The sequence below is a fragment of the Macaca mulatta genome, chromosome 6, assembly GCF_049350105.2.
Source record: "Macaca mulatta isolate MMU2019108-1 chromosome 6, T2T-MMU8v2.0, whole genome shotgun sequence".
NCBI classification, from domain to species: Eukaryota; Metazoa; Chordata; class Mammalia; order Primates; family Cercopithecidae; genus Macaca; species Macaca mulatta.
Window position 1 is genome coordinate 103476154 of NC_133411.1, and position 20604 is coordinate 103496757.

Below are 20604 nucleotides of genomic sequence, written 5' to 3' on the forward strand. Positions count from 1 at the left end.
CTTCCGTCGTGGTCTCACTTGCCATCTCTTTGTAAGAGAAGTGGAACCAAGGGGAAAAGTCACTGGCTTTGGGGAGAGTCAGCTGCCATGTTAAGAGCAGTCCCATGGAAAGTCACATATGGCAGATAACTAAAGCTTTCTGCCAGCAGCCATCTGAGTGAGATTGGAAACTGATCCTCCAACCTTGATCAAGCCTTCAAATGACTGCACCTCCAGCTGACAGCTTACCAAAAGCAACCTCCTTCTAGAAGACCTTGAGCCAAAACCACTCAACTAAGCTGCTTCCAGAGCCCTGATTCTTGGAAACTGTGCGAGACAATAAATGTTTGTAAGGTTACAGGCAACATCTTATGCAGCAATAGATAACTAATACAAAGGCTTTGCTCACCACAGGTAATTAAGAAGTCTCAATGAAATAATCTACATTGCTGGCACTATGTGCTTGGCACTATGCTGAGCACTTTATGTTTATTATCGCATTTTGTTATCACAACAATCCTATAAAGTTGGTTTTGTTATTATCCTTATTTTGCAGGTGAGGAAATAAAGGCTTAAGGAGGTTGTACATCTCCAAGGTTATGCACCTTAAGATGTGAACAAAACAAGATTTGCCCTCAGGTCTCTCTGACTTGGGAGTCCAGATTTTTAACCACTTTGCTATTTTGCTCTTCATAGAAATGGCCACCCACTTTGGAATAAAGAGGATATATAATTTGCCTAAGGTCACATAGCATGTCCTAAATCAGTACAGTATTTTAGACAAAGCTTCAACTTTGTGCTTTTGTGGGTCATTTTGATATAAGACTACAAGGATATCTCCTCCCATGACAAACTTGAGTTCGTTTACAACAAAAGGCCAAGCAAGATGCAGTACACTGTGGGGATAAATGGTACTCATTGAGGATGGGAATATGCTGAAATTATCTCAATATCCTCCTCCCTCCTATTGTTCTCCTTTGGATGCTTTCCTGGACTATAGGGAGAAGGAAAATGGAGATAGAAAGGCCAACTGTGACTAGACCAGAGATCAGATGTTACCTTGTAGGAAGCATCTCATTCTAACCGGAAGTACTCTCTTGATTAAGTACGGGGCCAAGAGAGGTTGGAATTCTACCACACAAGGTTGCTTAACATTTCAAGAAGTATTGATAACTCTTCAAGAGTAAAAGTCATTTAAATGAAACTTCCCTGGCCAGGCAAGGTAGCTCATATCTGTAAACCCAGCACTTTGGGAGGCTGAGGCTGGAGGATCACTTGAGCTTAGGAGTTTGAGACCAGCCTGGGCAATGTGGCGAGACCTTGTCTGTACTAAAATTCAATAAATAAATAAATAAAACAAAAAATAAACTTCCCCAGCTCTGATGAATAAAAAATTCCCCCCAAGACTAACTCATTTTGGCCCTGTATTTTATCATAGATTAAGATGACCAACAAGCCACCAGGACCCTATAGGGTACACTATGAAGATTGCTGCCAAGCCTAGGCCAGGAGTTTGGACCAAGAGTTCAAAAACTTTAGTGTTCATAGTACAATTACCTGGGAACTTGTTAAACATGTGTATTCCTGGGTCCAAAGCTGACCTACTGAATCAGAATCTCTTCAGCTGTGTCCTGGTGGGGGGTCTGCATATAATAAGATTTGCAGGTGATTCTGACACATGTGGACCCAGGACAACTCTTAGAGGAGCGTTGCTGAAACCTCTGCCCCTGCCATGTCTCATTTCTAACAGGCAGGAGCAGAACCAAGTTTTGTGGGGCCTGAGGCTTACACAATTTGGGGGCCCCTGTTTAAGAAAAACAATATGAAATTACAAGTAAAAAAGCTGGCATTGTGACTTACAAGGAGCCTCTGCAGAAGCTTCATTGTCTTCATTATAAAGCCACTTCTGCTAACACCAGAAATGCTAATTTCTCATTAGAGAAACTGCTTCTACCCAAGAGTCAAGGAAAGTAGCATTCAGGTTTAAAAAAGTCCTTTGTGACAGTTCTTCTAAAATTAGGTCCTTAGGAAGTACATAAGCACTACTGACTTAACTAACTGAGGTCTCAATTTCATTTCTCCGCTTAGCAGGTTTTATTTCTTCTATGATTATTTTCCAGGGTGTCGCCCTATGTAATGTCGAGATTCAACCAAGATTAATTTGTTGACCAGTAGGCTGTCCTGAAATAAAATAATGACTAGTTAACTATTTAGCATTAGCAGAAGTTCTTATATTAATTGAAATAAAATTTTGGTAGTCATGTATGTGTTATAAATAGAAATGCCTAATAAGAAATTAGTTTTTTTCATTACTTATTTGTGAAATACTTTAAAAACTATTTGTAGGTGTGTTACTAATTATAGAACCATCTTCTGGCCAAGCTGAAGCAATTTAGACGTGAAACAGTAATTTTCCTGGTAGCCCTCATTTGATTAATGATTTTTTTCCATGCTTTGTATTAGAAAACAGGCAGGATACATGTGTTGAGTAGTTGTTTCTACATCTCAAGGTTTTACTGTACTTACATCCCAACTACAGTGCTTTCTTTAGAAATGTATATGGAAGGACATCGATACAAGTAACTTTCTCTCCATCTTAAACAACAGACTTTCTACAATTATTCATACATGTGTTTTAAAGACATCAGGAGAAAAATTATCTCCAGATCTAAAATGTATAAAACACATTTTAGGCGCATTTTTATTGGTGCCTCCCAATGGTAGCCAAGGAGTTGAAACTCGGTCTGTAAGAAGCAGGATTTTAAAACAAACAAACAAAAACAGTAATGTAATAGCTAATGTGACAGATTGTATCTATTTGCAGATTCAAAGCTGAAGATGCCATCCTCACTGGGGTCAAGGGTGGGTCAGTGTTATTTAGGTGGCATTCATTCAATAGCACATGGTACCCACGGGGTTTTCCAAAGCTGGGACTTTGGAGGTGGCAAAACCAAATGACTCTGTGAGAGGTGAGAATTCCTGCCCAAATCCTATCGGCTGTTAGGTCTGTCATTCAGGTGGTTGGGAACATTTTGCTTTTGTGACTTGGAGTCCGACTTTTAGCAAGTGACTTGCGGAGTTTGTGCGTACTGCCTGACAGCTCTGGTCAGTGTCACCAACACCTCGGTTTCATCCTGACAGCAAGCCTTCACGAAGAATGCCACAAACCAGACCCTGTTGGTAACGGACCCCCTTTCAGTGCTTTAAAACCTTGACTACCCTGACCAAAGCACGAACATTTGCATGTGTTCCAATTTATCTAATTGTGGATATATTAGCATTTTTTCTCCTTCCAGATGGTGATGTGAAAAAGGGCAACCGTTGGAACTCAGTCACCCAAGTTAATATCGTGTCTATCCATAGGTCAGGGTGGCTGCAAATATGTTGGGAACAATTTAGAGCTCTGTGTGTGCTGGGGATGGGGGTCTTAGCTAGGTGTGGGGGAGGGGACTGCTCTGGGAGTCCAATTTTCAGAGAAAACTCACCAGTTCCTGTCAACTGAAAGAAATGTTTCATGCACATGGTGGGTCAGAATGTTATTTTTATAATATAAACCACCTGGCGTTCTCCTCATTTACCTCTGCCGCAATGCTATTCTACACACATACCTAGACCAAGGTCCCTGGTAACTATTACAAGCCTATGTTGTGCTTTGCTCCTTGAGCTTTTATTCCTTTTCTTTTCTTTTTTCTTTTATTCTTTTTCTTTTTTTCAAGTTAAGGTGTAGACAAGATGAATTGATCAGGGCTCAAGATTTGGGTTTATTTTTATAGTTGCTTTGATGTGAAAGGACTTGGCTCTGATTGCATAAGAGGGATGGGGGGTGGGTTAGGCAGAGATGGAGTCAGGCTTTCTTCCCCACTCAGCAACTCACTGAGCCGGTGAGCATCTTTCTAAAGTTTATGAATTAGGGGCTGGGAGACTCCTGTGGAGATAGTCCAAAGTCCTTATTTACCCTGTGGCCTTTCCTAACCATTTCTTTCACTATATTCTATATTTGGAGGTCAAGAATTTCTATTTGCTTTATTTAATAAAAAAAAGAAACAGATTAAAGTTAGGGAAGGAGGCTGGGGAATAAAGGGTCTCATTAAAGCAATATGCACTCCCAATTTCATGGGCAACTCATTAAGGTCTGATAATTAGCTGACATATGACTTTCAAATGGTTATAACTAACCTTCCCGTCTTTGAGTCTCATTAGTTATAAAACAGGATGCTTTCCTGTGGAGATTTCCACCAGGAAATACCTCCTTTAGAAGTTAAGTTACATTGCATAGCATGTCGTCCATCTGAGTCAAGGTATACCACCCTAGAGGCAGAGAAGAGGTCATGGATAATTTCAAATAGAAATACTAGGCATTAAAACAGCATTAGTGCTGGGCAATAGTCTCAAGTTTATAGCAGGAACTAAATCCCTATTTGGGATATGGAATGTCAAGGCCAGGCCTTATTTAACACTCAGCAAAAAGAGCATTACAATTCCATTGAGTCGAGTGTATGAATTAATCAAATTTTCTTCGTCATCCTCTACTGGGAGAAACTTAATTTTACAAACTTAGTTTATTGTAATTTAAATGTACTTTTAATTCCATGTACTTTGAGAAGACTCATTTAATGCATGAAAGTATAAAATGCGTTTTTATGTCTGATAATGCAGGTGAAGTATGCTTACTGCCCTAAGTAACTAAAATTAAACAAAATACTCCTCACCTTGTTTAAGGCTGTATGCTCCTTGGAAAAATAGTTTTTCTAGATATCAGCATAGGCAGTGGCTTTGGTTTGAAAACCAGAATGGCATAAAAATCAAAACCCTTCAAATGAATTCATTGCCTTTTAGAGACAGAGCTTTGCAAGGAGCTCATCTGCACTATGTTCCACCCCGCATCTCACTACTCTACAGCCCTGTTTTGCAACCCCAAGCATTGGTTACAAATGGAAAAAAGAAAGGTCAATCAACAGTTTGCCTATGGAAAAACTGAATGTCTCAACTTCATAGAGTGCTTGGCATTATTCAACTAGCCTAAGTACCAGAACCTAGTGCTTAACACCTGTACTTATTTTCTGTGAAGCCATTTTAACAACAAAATACTTATGTGAAAAAGATATAATGCCCTGATGAGTGTCTCACACTCCAAATAGATCGAGCTATCACATCAATGTCTTTGCCAGGATGCATTTTTTTATTCAATCATAATTCGTGCGCATAAATAATCACATGCTCTAGTACTATATTCAAGGAAATTTTTGCTTGTTAGTCAAAATAAGAATGAAATTCATTAATTCAAGTCATTCCAGCAGATGCTATGTGGAAGACCATGTCACTGACTTGAAAGCAAAACTTGAATCACAAACCCTTTAAATCAAAATATAAAATAAGATAAAATACTCAAGTTCCCTTTTGGATTTGGAAGCAAAAACAGCTGCTGCAACAATGAGTGGCTTTCCTTCTGAGTTCATCAAGAGGGGAGCCAGACGTGGCTCTGATGGCCTTTGCATTGCTCTATTGTAAAAAAATGGAAATTACTGCAAGTTTTCATGGTCATGATATGTGGCTAGGGAAGGATTAACTGCCTAGACAAAAGTGGCATGAAGAAAATATGTCTAGAATACATGAAATACTTAATGCTTGTAATATTAGAAAATGATTTCTTTTATAAAAGATCCAACAAGTACTACTGTGTTTCAATACAACTTTCTGAAAAAAAAATAATTTTTAATCAGTAGAGTATTTTATTTATTATTTAGAAATGCAGAAATGAAATTATATTTTCACATCTCTTTTTCTATCCTGTAGTAGTTTATGAAGGCCTAGTCTAAAAGCAGGGCTATGGCTGCTTTCTCTCTCTCTTTCGTTCTCACTCTGTTTCTGTTTTTTGTAGGTTGTGGTGTCAAGGCTAACTGAAAATTCTTTAATTAGCTTTCATGGACACAAGCTTCCCATTTACTTCAGTGAGAGGCTTCTTTGCATAAAAACCAGTGGTTTGTGTCCATCAGAGCCTTTGACTGGACTGCTTTCCTTTGATTAATGAGAAAACTAAAGTTCAGTCTGAATACTACTTTCCTAAAGAATGAATGAGCATAATCTCTTACAGCTTTCATGAAACTGCCTGAAACCAGAGGGATTAGTCCCACAATCCGGTCCCATACTCCACTTCAAGTATTTTCAATTACTTGGCACCATTGGTGGTGACGTCCATGGCTCAGTAAGAAGGCTACTGCTGGCATAATGGTTTCTCCATGTTTCAGCACATGGTCTTGGCATTAATAATCCATCGTGAAATGATTTGTAATGCACAGGGGTGACATTTGATTATGTGAAAGGCATTGCAGGAATGAGCATGTAGGCTCTTACAGTCCAAATCCTGGCAAAAACATGATGAAATGTTATATGGTGAAAATAACATTTAAGATGGTTTCTAACTGACAAAGAAAAGTGTAAGCACATTGCTTTAGGAGAAACGTTCTTTTTTCCCGCCTGGTTTTCCTTCTCAAGTCATATTTCGGAGGGCCAAATGGGTGAAGGGGCCAGATTTGGCAGCCAACCACCCAAACACATTTTCAAAACATACTTGATTCAGGAAATTCTGGATCTTTTTAAGCAAAGATGTTAACAATCCTCCTGAGAACCTTAAAATATGATGATTTAAACATCAGGAAAAGGGGACCCTCAAATGATCAGAGAAATCACCAAGAGGCCTCCCTGCTGAAGTGTTCAGTTTTTCGTTGTGTTTCCTATTTCTTCTTTTTTTTTTAAGACCACAGAAGGATGTTGAATTTATTACCTAAGGGAAGTGCTATCATTTTGGGTCAAAATTTATGAGATGATAGGAAAATTTATACTTCTCCGGGTAGCAAAAACAAAAACAAGAACACTAGAATTTCTTACACTCATATCTTCTAGATCCATTCACAAATCTGTCAAATGCATTATATTCTAGATAGAGTATAATGAATGTATGAACTAATATAACGCATGCCTGGGTGTGAGTACTGCCAAATCTTGGTTATTTATGGTCCTAAGAGTCGGGTGGGGAAAAAGTTGCTATGTATAAATTAAATCCAGAGAGAATCACAAGGTCTTTTTAATCAATACTTTGAAATTCATCCATTTTCAAAACTTTAACGACAGATATGAACAAAATAATATCGGCTGATTTTACTGTTACTGACTTTTCCTCCTTAGCCCACTATCTTGCAGACTTAGGTGAATAATCTTAGCTATTGGTTACATACAAGAATGGACAAATGTTAACTTCATTTATTCTTTGGATTTGTTATTCATTCATTTGGCTATTCACTTAACACAATTTATTAGGCACTTTATGCACTGTATGCAAAACACAGTGCTTGAAGTCATGGGGAACATAAGGATACACACCCCATCCCTGGAACTTACATTTCAGTAAAAGGAAAGAACGCGCACATAGGTAACTTGAGCATATAGTAGAAAACATTGAGCCTAGTAGAGAAACAGAACACTGCTTTGGGAAATCACAGGAGGCAGAGAGTTCCATCAGGGAGATTCAGAGAAAACTTTTTGTTTTCTCTGAAAAATTTTTGTGGAGTCCCGGGAGATGGTCAGGGTTTAGATATGAAGAGAAGGTGGCAATAGCATTTCCTAAGTAGATCTCAATGTGAGTATGGGAATGGTTAGAAGAGGTCAAGACATGCATGAGGAACAGTTAGGTAGAAGCATCAAGTGTCAGAAAAGGAAATCGGGGAGATAAAACTGGAAGGGAAAGTTGGACCAGCTGTAGAAACTTTATTGCCAGAGTAAGGAATTTAGGCTTTAATAAGAAAGTAATAGGGAGCCATTGAAGCCCCCATTTTTTACCTTTTATTTTGAAATAAATGCTATGTTTATAGAAGAGTTTCAAAGATTGTAAAGAGTTCCCAGAAAGTAGTCCATATCACCTAAGTTTTCATGTTTCAATGAGTAATGATTTATATAGTATTCTTATATTACACTTCTATTATATCCTCTCTTTCATGCTTAGTGTGGTGTGTCTTTTTTCCTTAATCAGAAATGCCAAAGATCTGTCTTTCTTATTTGTCTTTTCAAAGAAACAGTTTTTTATTTTGTTAACCAAGTTCGCCAGTTTTTGTCCCATTTCATTAGCTCCCCTGAAGTTTCCCTAAAGCTACGTATATGTTCAATCTAATTTTAAAAACAGATAGTGTACATATGCAGTGTCAAAAAAGTCCCTTGATCTGCCTTTTAAGCAGAATGCTGTCTCTAAGTCCCACATAACCACAGAGCTGTGCTTTTCTGTTATGATTCTGCTTGGAATATGGTGGGCCATTTCAATTTGACAACCTATGCTTTTCTTTAACTCAAAGAAAATTGCCTCTGTTATTTATTTCCTCCCCTCTATTTCCTTTGTCTCTTTCTAGAGCTCTTACTAAATTGATGTTTACCTCCAAAATTTATCTGCATGTCTCCTGTACTGTCTTCCATCTCTGTCTTTTTGCTCTAAGTTCTAGAAGACTTTACTTAGTTCCTCTTTAATTCTTTATCCTTATTGTTATAATTTGGCAATCATATTTCATTTTCTTGCTCCCTGCTTGCTCCATTTTAATAGCTGTTTTAGAGAGAAATATCCTTTCAAAATTTTCTGAGGATATTAACTGTTATACTCTTTTACATTCTGTGCTGCTTGAATTATTTTGTTCTTTTGTTTGCTTGCCTTTGGTCTTTTCCCTTATGCATTTGGTTTTCCTCAAATGTTTGGTGATCTTATGTTCATTGGCATACATGGACAAACAAGTACATTAGGTTAGGTGGCTGACAAAACCTTCCTCTATGATTGAGAATGTCTGTGTCCCTAGAGTGGCTCCCCTGAATGAGAGGACTGCCAGGTGCTTCGTATTGAGTGGGGTGTGTTGACAGGCAGACTTCACCTTAGGATGCTCGATAACGGACCTGCAGGCGCATGTGGATTGGAGAGCCTCTTCTTCAATGGCTGCCTTTCTTTCCCCTTTGCTGCCTCTCATCCCTGTCTTTGGTGTCTAGGGTTACATCAAGCTCTGTTCTGAGGCTTCTATACTCACATTCAAATCATCCTCATCAGTCAATTCACTTTCATTTACCAGAGGTAAAAACATACTGCTAACTACTGTTCAGAGTGGGGATCCACGTCACTGGATCAATGGGTCAGACGTTTTAAAAGCAGTTCTTTGATTAGCCTTGAAATTACCCCAGGACTGCCTCCTGCTTTTTGCATTTGTTCATGTGACCCTGGAGTTTCTCTAGCTCTTCTTTACTTTCACAGTACATTTCTCCTATATATATATATTTAGACTGTGGCATCTGTGCCCCTAATAATTTGATTCGACTCTCCCAGAATTGCCTCCAAAGTTCATCTCTTCCAATGGCACCCTTTCTTCCTGCCTGCACTATTGTGAATTTACTTATTTTAAAACATATCTTTGACATTTTAGGGAATTTCAGACTAGAAAAGAGTTTGAAGAATGTGCTAAGTCCACTCCATCTTGATTCAATCGTGAGACTTTTTTATTTTTATTTTATATTCTAAAAGCAGTTCATCTTGTTGATTCTGGCCCATCTTTGCAGGCTATTTGAGAACTGTCAGAATATTCAGTGGCTCAGTCTTAGTTGTCCTTCCCAGCTTTAATCATGGCTTAGATGTCTGGAAGCCAGCGATGTCAGTTTGACCAGAACATGCTTTGTCTCCAGCTCCCCACTGGACAATAGGCAAGGTTGTCCTATTTTCACAAGCAGTGCTGACCACAAGAGTAGGAAGGAGCCCTCTAAATCCTTACTGAAGGACACTGTCTCTACTTCTAAGCCCCTATTTTACTCTAACAACTGTAATTTACTGTAATCTAATTCGTAGCCCATTTTCTCCATTGACGTTACTTTCTGGAAGGTTGATAAGGATCTCACATTCATCACAGTCAGTGGAAACATCTCATTGGACATCTGTCCTGTGGCTAACCCCTGCTCACTTCATCCTCAGTCTCAAGGTGTCACATCTCTTGGTTTCCATAAATCCCCTCTTCTGGTTCTTTGTCTCTTTCTGGGAAATCTCTGGGCTTTTTAGAGAAATCTTTCTCCTTTTATTTCCCACACTAAAAGTGTTCCTAGGAGCATTCCTTGATCATCTTCTTATAACACACATTCTCACTTGGCAGTGGTACCTGTAGCTATGGCTTCAGCTTAGAAACATAGAAGTTCAACCCATATCTCCTTCTTGAGCTTCAGGTCTTACTTTTTTTTTTTTGGATAGGGCAAGGCGATTGCTCTTCTCTGTTTGGCTTCCAGGCACTTCATACTGACTGCGTCTTCACCTTTCACATACCAGCTCCACTTCCTCCTGTGTTCCCCACCCAGTGACTAAAGCCAGGGCTGACCACTGGTAAAGGTGAAGGTGAAGAGACTTGATTAGGCATGAAAGTATCATCCCAACTTTCTCCTAATAAAATCCCTTCACCTTTAGCTCCTGAGCATGCTGTGTGTGCAGCTCATCTCCATGGGCACTCATCACTGTCAGCCTCTCGGCCATTTAAATCGTTTAAATCCAAAGCATCTTCATGCTGTGACCTAAGTAATCTTTCTGAAGTACATTTGAATACATCACTCTTCTGCTCAGAATCCTTCAAAGGTTCTGATTTTATATAGAATAAAACCTGTACTGCTTTGCAAAGTATTTACATCTCTTGTGGTTTGATGTGAGTGCCTACCTGTCCTCTCCCAACAGTTCCTTGCCACACACATTGACCCTTATGTTTCCCTCATTCTGAAAATGCTGTGGTTCCCTATGCTAAGAATGTCATTTTCCCTTTTCCCATTGGCCAAGACATCATCAACTGAATGCCTCAGTTCACGTTTATATTCCCTGTGAATACTTCTTTGACTTCCCTTAGACAGCAAAGGTTTGTAAGTCTGTTTATTAAATTATACCCTTCCCTCACTCAATGAAGGATTTGAACCCATGTAAAACAGATACACCTGGTAACAGGATACAATAAATGAGTGAGTTAATAAGTTCAAAGGGAAAGTAAAGGTAAAAATATAAATAGTATCAGGTATGAAGTTGGTGTTAAAAATTATGTGATACTATGTTCTGTAGACTTACACTACAAAAAAAAAACCCTGAAAATTTGCGTTTGGGCTTTTTAGTTGACAAACTAAGAGAGAAACTTGATTGCTTATGAGTTTCATGGTATCCATAAGCAAGAAATAAAACATCTATGCCAGTTATTGAAAATTGAGGGATAATTTACTCAATTAAAAGGGTATTTATAAAGGATATTGGCAAATTTAGAAATTCCTTTCCCTCTGTCTTCATTCATAGAATATGGTACAACTTTGTTCACTATTTCCAAGAAAACTTACAATGTAACCATTTTACAAAAAGGTTTACTTTACTTTAACCCAATGAACTTTCACTGACAAATTAATGGCTACTTCTTACCTGAAAGTTGCCAAAACAGCTTCCCCCTGGGAGGGTCACATAACTCACAAAGGGAGGCCCAGGAGCTGGCAGTGACTCATAGACCACCACACCTTCACTTGGGAATGCAGCCCTCTGCTGCTGCTTGCTTTCCCAAAATTCCTGTAACATTGACACAACGTTCACTGAAAGAGACAAGAAACACCATCAGTTTTTTTTTTTTTTTTTTTTTTTTTTTTTTGAGACAGTCTCGCTCTGTTGCCCAGGCTGGAGTGCAGTGGCGAAATCTTGGCTCACTGCAAACTCCGCCTCCTGGGTTCACGCCATTCTCCTGCCTCAGCCTCCCAAGTAGCTGGGACCACAGGCACTCGCCACCACGCCTGGCTAATTTTTTGTATTTTTAGTAGAGACAGGGTTTCACCGTATTAGCCAGGATGGTCTCGATCTCCTGACCTCGTGATCCACCCGCGTTGGCCTCCCAAAGTGCTGGGATTACAGGCGTGAGCCACCGTGCCTGGCGAAACACCATCAGTTATTAAGGATGGACATAATCTGGTGCAAAACCAAACTTATTTGCAAGCTGGATTCTGTAGTATGACAGTTCCAGTTTAAGTAGAGCTGGGTATGTGGATAGTGGGGTGTGGGGGCTTTTAGCTGTGAAAGAATATACTTTATTTAAATATATTTAAAGTATGTTAAAATATACAAATTAACCAATGGAAATGTGTATATTTCTTAATGAGTAAGGCTCAAGAAATGGTTTTGGTACCCTATATTAAAACAATATAGCAGTATTTCAAATTTACTCTATAAATTAATTTTTAATATAAAAATCAAAAATCTCATTCTGTTTTGAGCATTTGTCTTAATAGACTTTATCCAAAGCTGTGATTATCTATGGTCCTCTTTCTCATTTCTCATAGACTCTTAAGCCTGCAAAGATTTAAGAAGAGAAAGCCAGAAAGAAGGGAACTCTTTTCATGCTCCTTCTACCCCAATCTAAACGAGAATGAAAGGCAGTTGTGGAATAAGCAGGAGGCCGGAAAAATCCATGAGTGAAACTAATAACATGAAGACCTTGTTAAGAACAAGGTCTGTTCGAGTATTTCAGAAAACATAGTAATGGCTACAGCCATATGTTTTAGATTAAATGACCTGTGATAGCCTGCAGAAGTTCCAGATCAAATTAGGTTGGTTTGTTTATCCTGTACTGCAAATTAAACTGTAGAAATTAACAAGGATAATAGAATTGTAGAGTCAAAAGTGACCTTATAGGTCATGTAGGCAAAGCCCTGCCTAATGCAGGAATTCCTTGCCAGCATTCCTGACAGCTGCCCATCTGGCCTGTACCTGAACATGTGGAAGGACCTAGTACTTGCTACAACCTGAGGCAGCCTATTTCAACTGCTAATGGTTCTGTAAAAGGTCCTTTTAAGAGTGAACTGAAATCTGCTTTCCTGTAAGGTTCATGCAGAGGGTCTACTTCTCATTTCTGAGGCCTCAAAGAAGTTTATTTCCTTATCCACATGAGAGCCCACCACATGTCTGAAAGCAGCATAGGACATCTGTTGTTTTGCTTGCCTGGCATTCACTTCCCTTCTTGTGGAAATAGCACTGAGATGTTCCTTGAAGAATCATGTAGTCTCTAGGGGTGCAGGTGGGAATTTGGCCATATCCAAGCCATTTAGGGACAATGAGTGTGTGAAAATGTTGAAAGTTTCCATCTTTCAGTGGGGTTTCTGGAGCGGTAGGAGGTAAGCATGGCACTGCCTGAGCAAGAAGAAAATCTGGCTGAGAAGAAAGTCAGCCCAGAGAATGGTTCAGTAAAGAGATAGAGAAAGGCTAAGTTCTGATGACATAGTTTGAGCTCCTGGTTCCAGCTATGCCCGTAATCCAGGATCCTTGATTGGACTTGAAGTTATCTAAACCAACCCATCTGCTTTTTCCTTAAGCCATTTTCAACTGGCATCTCTCACTTGGTGCAAAAGTACACCAAACAGACAACACTCAGGTTTTTTCAAGTTCTAGATTAAATAGTTTTTGCTCTTTCAAACATGCGTCATGTAACATGGCATCTATGCACTTTGCCTTTATCCTGAATATATTCTTGGATCTGCTTTAAAATTCTGGACAGTGACATTTTTCAGAGAGTCTGGAATATCTCAGAGTTTGATCTGGAGGCAAAATCATTGTATAGCCACTTTCTAAGCTGTTTACTAGAGCATTGGGTGTCTGTACCTTCTCTGTAGGTCACTGATCAGCTTCATGGTATATAGTTCAGGCAAATTCTGGCAACTCCTAAGGAACTGGTTGCCTGTGTATATTTAAAAACCGCAGTGTTTAGTAATTTAAGAAGTGATTTGGGAAAGAAATCGGGAGAATGTTAAGAGTAGTGAGGGGATACTTGAATTAATCAATAAAATACATATTGAATGGTCAAGTTGAGAATTAGTCATTACAGAGCTTTTTAATTTTTTTGAAAATATTTGAAATTATATTTTCTACCAGTTGATATAATTCAAACTAGAATTAGAACTTTCATTTTCTAAACTATTTTTCTGTCCCTCACTCTCCTCCTTTTCCTCCCACCCCTGAGGAAACAAGTGTCTATGAGCTAGCTGACTTGAGTCTCTGCTTGCATTTGACCTCCAGAAGTCAGCAGAGATGTCCTGAAGATTGAAGACTGTAACTAATGCCAGTAGCCTGTTGCTCTTCTTGTCGACAAGGACTATTAGCCTCCTACTTTGTCAGTCAGTTGTTGACTGGTGTTTAGCTGAGAAGTGGAGCAGGAAGTTGAGGACCCATGATAATCTAGGTAAAACACATGACAATCTGGGGAAAATGAACACAAGAATTTTGGCATGTAAAGCTCTTGGGATTAAGGAGTTTGAAGCTATGCACTAAGTCAGATTTCTGTGTGAATAAAAGTTGAAGTTTTCAAACTTTTCATTCTGCAATTTTGTAAGATTTCTCTGATGATCCCACAGATGTCATCACCCGCCAAGAGTGCAATATATATACATACAGACACACAATCCATCTTTCTATCTCTATCTCTTCTTGTTGACTCAAAAACCAGACAAATGAAGTGCAGAGGGAAGAAGGCCAGCTTGCCGTTTGGAGTTCCAAAGATATACCAAAGATTGGTATATCAGAAAATGCTCTATTTATGAAACACATGCTCCTTTATTTTGGGGGGTAGCATCAACAAGGTTTGTGGACAATTTCAAAGAAAATATGAGCAGAGGGTCAAGAGCTGCTGAAGAAAATCACCCAAGTTTGAGAACAGGTGTCAATCAATACATAGTTAATCTCTAGGTGCAGTTGCACCTTCATTGCCCAGCCAATGATCCTGCCTTCCATGTTACAGAATAAACTTGAGCTACCAAGTGTGCAATATCTACCCCTATGTCTAGGGACCATCTGCACAAATGCTCAGCTCCACTTTATTTCCTACAGTCTCAAATGAATTTGTGCTGCTTTTCCTGGAAATTGTTCTCTTAGTCACTCCCATGGCCTATTTTTAAAAGTTCCCGCCTTATTCACTCTTTCCCAGCAGCCAAAGCTGTGCTCAAAACAACTATTAAATGAATAAATGAATAAATCAATCAATTAAATGAAACACTCAATCTTGGAACTATGTCTGGCTACTAGTTATTAAAATGCTCCCAATATAGCCAAACTGCTAGAAAGAATATTCCACATTGACTATCTCTGCTTCCTTATATTCCATTTATTTTTAACCCACCACAAGTAATATAGGCTTTCCTCCACATTATTCCACTGAAATTCCTACAAATAGTACCAATTCCTGGTTTTCAGTCCTTAGTTACTTGACTTGTTAGCTGTATTTGACAAAGCTGATCACTTTCTTCCAGAAACCTCGTCTCCCTAGGCTTTTCCTCCTCAGTCTGTGTTTCTTCCTAATCATTTCTCCTTGGTGTCTTTTGTGAATTTCTCTTCCTCTGCTCACTACTCATGTTGACTAGCATGGAAATCTTGTCTTGTCTCATCTTGCTTCTCTTCCAGCTATTCTCCTTGAATGACAGAACCTACCATAATAAACACAGACAGCTCCCAAACTATTCTCTTGCATATCCAATTTTTTTTTTATCAGACACTGCCATTTGGATGTTGCAAAAACTCAACATATTTTCAAACTCAACTCATTTTCTTTTTCATAAACTCTTCTCTTCCTCTGAATTACTTTTCTTTCTCCTGAGTTACCAAAAAAAAAAAAAAAAAGTGATGTTATCATCTACCTAGTTACCTAAATCAGAAACTGGGCATAAACCTTAAACTTCATTTCCTCTTTCAATATCTAATAAATGCCCAAGTTTGTCCGGGCGCGGGGGCTCACGCCTATAATCCCAGCACTTTGGGAGGCCGAGCCGGGTGGATCACGAGGTCAGGAGATTGAGACCATCCTGGCTAACACGGTGAAACCCCGGCTCTACTAAAAAAAAATACAAAAAAAATTAGCTGGGCGTGGTGGTAGGCGCCTGTAGTCCGAGCTACTCAGGAGGCTGAGGCAGGAGAATGGTGTGAACCTGGGAGGCAGAGCTTGCAGTGAGCCAAGATTTCGCCACTGCACTTCAGCCTGGGTGACAGAGCGAGACTCCATCTCAAAAAAAGAAAAAAAAAAGCCCAAGTTTTGTCAATTTCATATCCTGATGTCTCCCATCAGCATCAGTTTCTTTCAGTCTATACTGCCATTACTGCATTGGTTCATGCTTACTGTATCTCATCAAGCATACCACAATACCCTCCTGACTCCAGCCAGCCTCCCATCCAACCTATACTCCCACTGTTTTCAGGGTAATATCACTAAATCTCATAGCCGATCAAATCACTCATATCTTCAAATCCTTCTGTGAGTCCCTTATTAACTATGGAATGAATGACTCCTTGGCAAGGCATAGAAGACCCTGTGTCTTACTATTCTCTCTTGTCCTAACCTCCTCTCCCCAAGTTCACCCTCCGGGTTCCTCACTCTATATGCTTCTTATGCTTCTCAAAAGCCAGTACTTCCATTCATCCTCCTGGAATGCCCTTCTTTCCACTGTCTATTTTCTTCTTGAATGGTGCCTACTCTTTTTCAAGACTTGCTTCCAGCATCAGTTTCTCAAAAACAAAAACAAAATAATCTCAAAGCCCTTGCTAATAAAAGTGTACCCCCCCACCCCCAAGAAACATCATGGTATCACTTGGGAACTTGTTAAAAATGCAGAATCTGAGGCTCCACTCTAGGCCTTCTGAACTATAATCTCTTTCTTAACAAGATTAAAAAAAAAAAAAAAAAACTGATGCATGTTAAAATTTGAGAAACCTTGCTGTAGGAAGAAGTGACGATTCCTATCCTCCTAATGTATCTATTATATGCATTTTCCCTTTTCATCCTTACAGCACCCCCTTGAAATAGGTATTATCATCCACAGCCTACAAAGGAAAAAAAAGAAGTTGAAGGTGTAATCACACAGCTACTAAGTCTTGGACCTAGGATTTTTAACCTAGTTTTGCCTCTACAGTCCATGTCCTTGGTTCATCCTGAGTTACTCTTTAATATAATAGAACTTAAGTTATTTTCATGCCGTCTATCTGTAATATAAACAATGCTCGTTGGAGAAAGAATTATATCATTTTCCCCACAACCCCTGGAACATAGTAGAAACATAACAAATGTTTGCCAAGTATTTGAATGTTATCAAAAGTATAGAAGATGAGCTGCATTTGTCAGGCTGTTGGTAGTGTAGGCATGGAAGTCTTCCCCAAGAATTACTTCATTTACCTTTTTCTGTGGGCCATTTTCCTGACATTTGTTCTTGACAAAGTCAAATGAAAGAAAAGACTTTATTTGTACATTTTCAAACAAGTCATATGACATGTTTCCAGCTTGGAACTGTCCTTCGTAATGAGCAGTCCATGTGCGTGTAAACACACATCCGTATCATCAATCTTCAACCAACTGCTCTGGTTTAAGCAATGGTGTAAATACCCACAGACTGGCTCAGGAGGGGCTGTGACTGAGCCTCTCATTCCAGCCCTTTCTTTCAAGGAACAAAGGAGGGACCTCAAGAGAAATAAGAGGCAAGGACAGAGACTGCTGAAGGGCTTGATTTCCCGGGTAGAGGGACATGAGCCTTCTGGCAAGGCCAGGTCTCTACCTGATTGTGCCTCCCACCTCAGGGTCAGGAAGCTATAGTCGAAAACATATTATCTTTGGCTTTGCATTATTTCTCCAAAAGTTTAGTAAAGTTCTTTTTGAAATGTTTCTACTCTCTCCCAGTGGACACTAAAGGGAAGGGGCTTTATCCACAGCCAGGACAAGATAAATCAGTCATACAGCGAATCTAGACACTGGACACAGGTAGCAGTGACTCCTGAGCCAGAGCTCTGGAGAAAGCCGAGAGGTAGCAGTTGGGCTGACGCTGAATTAAGGATGAGCTGAGCAACACTTCTGGTTCTGCCTTTAACTTTCACAAACCATCTTTTGGGTTTGCTTTTGTCAAGGTAACTGATGTTTAACTGATAAAGTTACAATAAAGAAGCAGAATATCAAATCCCTTGCTGAGGCAAGGGACTTAAGAAGTAGAAGGAGAGAGAACTGTTAGGAGGAGTATTAATAATATCACGAAATCCAGTTCCTTTTTGTGATTTCTATCAGATTATAACTGCTTACAGTAAAGAAAGCAGTGTACCTCTGAAGTGGCTTTGCAGATCGATATTCTTAATTCATTCTACTGCCCCTCATTGCTTTCGCTAACGCGGTGATAGGCCTCTGCAGGAGTTTTAAATATTTTGTTTTTCAATAACAAGAAAATGTACTATGTAGTTTATAGACATTAGTGTGGCTACTTTCTTCTTCACTGTGTTTTGAAATTTGAACACAACAGAGTTTTCAGAGTAGTATTACATCGCCAAGCAAGTCTCTTTGTAAGTGAGGTTTTCATTTTCCCCTTCCTGAAGCTTCCTTTTTTAATTATAAAGTTCAGCATTGAGGCTTTCCCAGTTAACTGATAAAGACATCCAGCAACATGGAACACCTTGGTTATCTAACCCTTGACCCTCTCCAGCATAAATTCGTGATTGGCTTCAGCATGGACAGTCTCATGACACCTCCCTGCACACATGTTGCTTATTTGTTATCTGTACCTTGGTTCAAGTGCTCCCTCCTATTTTGAGTGTTTGGTCCCTCCCCTCCCTTCCCTCTATCCAGTTTACTCCCACACTTCAGGGGAAATGACACCTCCTCCATTGTGCCTCACTCACTGGCTCCTTCCCACTTGCACCTCCTTTTCTGAACTCTTATTCCGTGAGTGGCCCTATGTCTTAGCACTTAATCTCCTATAAACCATGCTAATAAAATGGATGTGGTGCTCCTGGCTAAATGTATCCAGTCAGACTTGGCTGTACTTTCTTCTGGCCAGAGGAATGAAATGCCTTGTGGTAACAATTCATCTTATAGAATACAGTTTTCTGTTATTTAACTCACAGCAGACTGGGATTCTAGAGGGTCACCACTCTGGCTCATTCTCCTCTGTAGTCTCCTTGATATCCAGCACAGGCTGGATACTCACCTAGAAGCAGTCATTGAATTCATCTGGAATCTAAGAAACCTCGACATAGTCTAAACAGCTTTAGTGCAATTGAATGAACATGTAGAAAGTAAGTGAAGTCCCTGTGATCCACAGCGCGGTCAGGACTTAATTCTGGAATAGGAGGTTTCATGGATAGACCACCATGGTGTTCACACAACATGGGTGTGTTGGTGGCAATCATGTCTCAGCTGGAGATTGCAAAGTGGGTAGAGAGAGATGAAGCCTGGTCAGGGTAGAAACATGGTTGTTGACTGCCTACTCACTTGGGTTGTGAGTAGGCAGTCAGTTGTACCTTCATAAGAACTAGTGTGTAGGAAAGTCCTGAACAGGGATAATAAGTCTGTTTGTCTTGGATGCCAACACTAATTGATCTATGTAGACTGCCTGAAGCACTCTATTGAAAAGAATTGAAAAATACCATATGGGATCAGTGGAACAGAACACCATAATTAACCTGCAATGTGGCATTGGCATGTCTATGTGCTGACTCTGACCTTGATGCTATGAAGTAATAGAAAAATCCAAGACAGGTCTCGGCCCATGGAGATTTACAATCCAACTGGAGAAATAATATATTCATCATATAATTAGTGAACAAAATATTAGAGTGCTAAATTGTGGAACAGAGATGATGTTAAAGTGACGTGTAAGATGTAAAATTTATGGCAGAATAATTAAATAAATGCAAGGGGAAGAGTAGATGAATGTGGGCTGAAAAGGTCAGGAAAAATTTGTGTAGGAAAAAGGCCTAAGCTGAGCCCTTCTCAGAGGAATGAGGTTGAGGGAGGGATGGGGGAAGGGAGAGAAATAATGATACTCCCACTGAGGAACTGTGTAGGGAGCAATAGGAAAGAGTGCCAGTAGGAAGGGATATGATTTGACAAGAGACAAGGTGAGAGGACTTAGCTTCTTTTAATAACTGGATGTGAACCCCATTGCCCTGGTACCCCAGCTTTACCCAAGCAGGAGAGAAGGGTAGGAACAGAGTCCCTTGTCCTTTGCCCTTGCCGAAGGTGCTGTGCTGCCTGTGCTGGCTCCATCCATGAAGAGGTGGAGCCAGGAGGAAGGGCCTGGATCTCCAGAGAGAATGTGCGGTTGCTCTTGTATATCTGGGTGAGCCCAAGGTAGAACATTTCTCTGAGAGGGGCCTGGGCAGAAAAATCCACTAGAAGTGGGTAGGGGATGAGTAAGCAAAAGAGTGTTCCTTCTGCAGCCTGGAAGGAGATGAAGCCCCTTCAGAGAAGGACATCAGTAATTGGACACCCAGAGGGCATCATAATCAACATTCAGGGCTTATCATGTGTGTATATATATAATTATATTTTTATTCTCACAGATTGGACACAATGCAGATGCCAGTAAGGATATATGATCTATGTTTTCATAGGGAAAGTTTGAGATGTAGAGAGTTTAAATGCTCTATGGATTATAGGGTTTGTTATAGAAGAGTCCTCAAATACAGGCATGAGTTCATTACACAATAAAATATGCACTGAATCTTGTTTCTCCACTTTTTATCAACAGACAGGCAGTTTCCTTAGTAGTTAAAAAAACTGTTCTCTGAAGCCAGACTGTCTGGGTTTGAATCCTGTTTCTATCACTGCAAGATGT

At 39.6% G+C, this 20604-nt stretch overlaps 1 protein-coding gene across 1 annotated transcript in view; it reads right to left on the reverse strand.

Moving 5' to 3' along the window:
• Positions 1-20604, reverse strand: part of LIX1 (limb and CNS expressed 1) — a 50083-nt gene that overhangs the window by 19863 nt on the left and 9616 nt on the right. Inside the window, 1 exon segment of the mRNA NM_001194032.2 lies at positions 11417-11580. Coding sequence (NP_001180961.1) covers positions 11417-11580 — 164 coding nt within the window.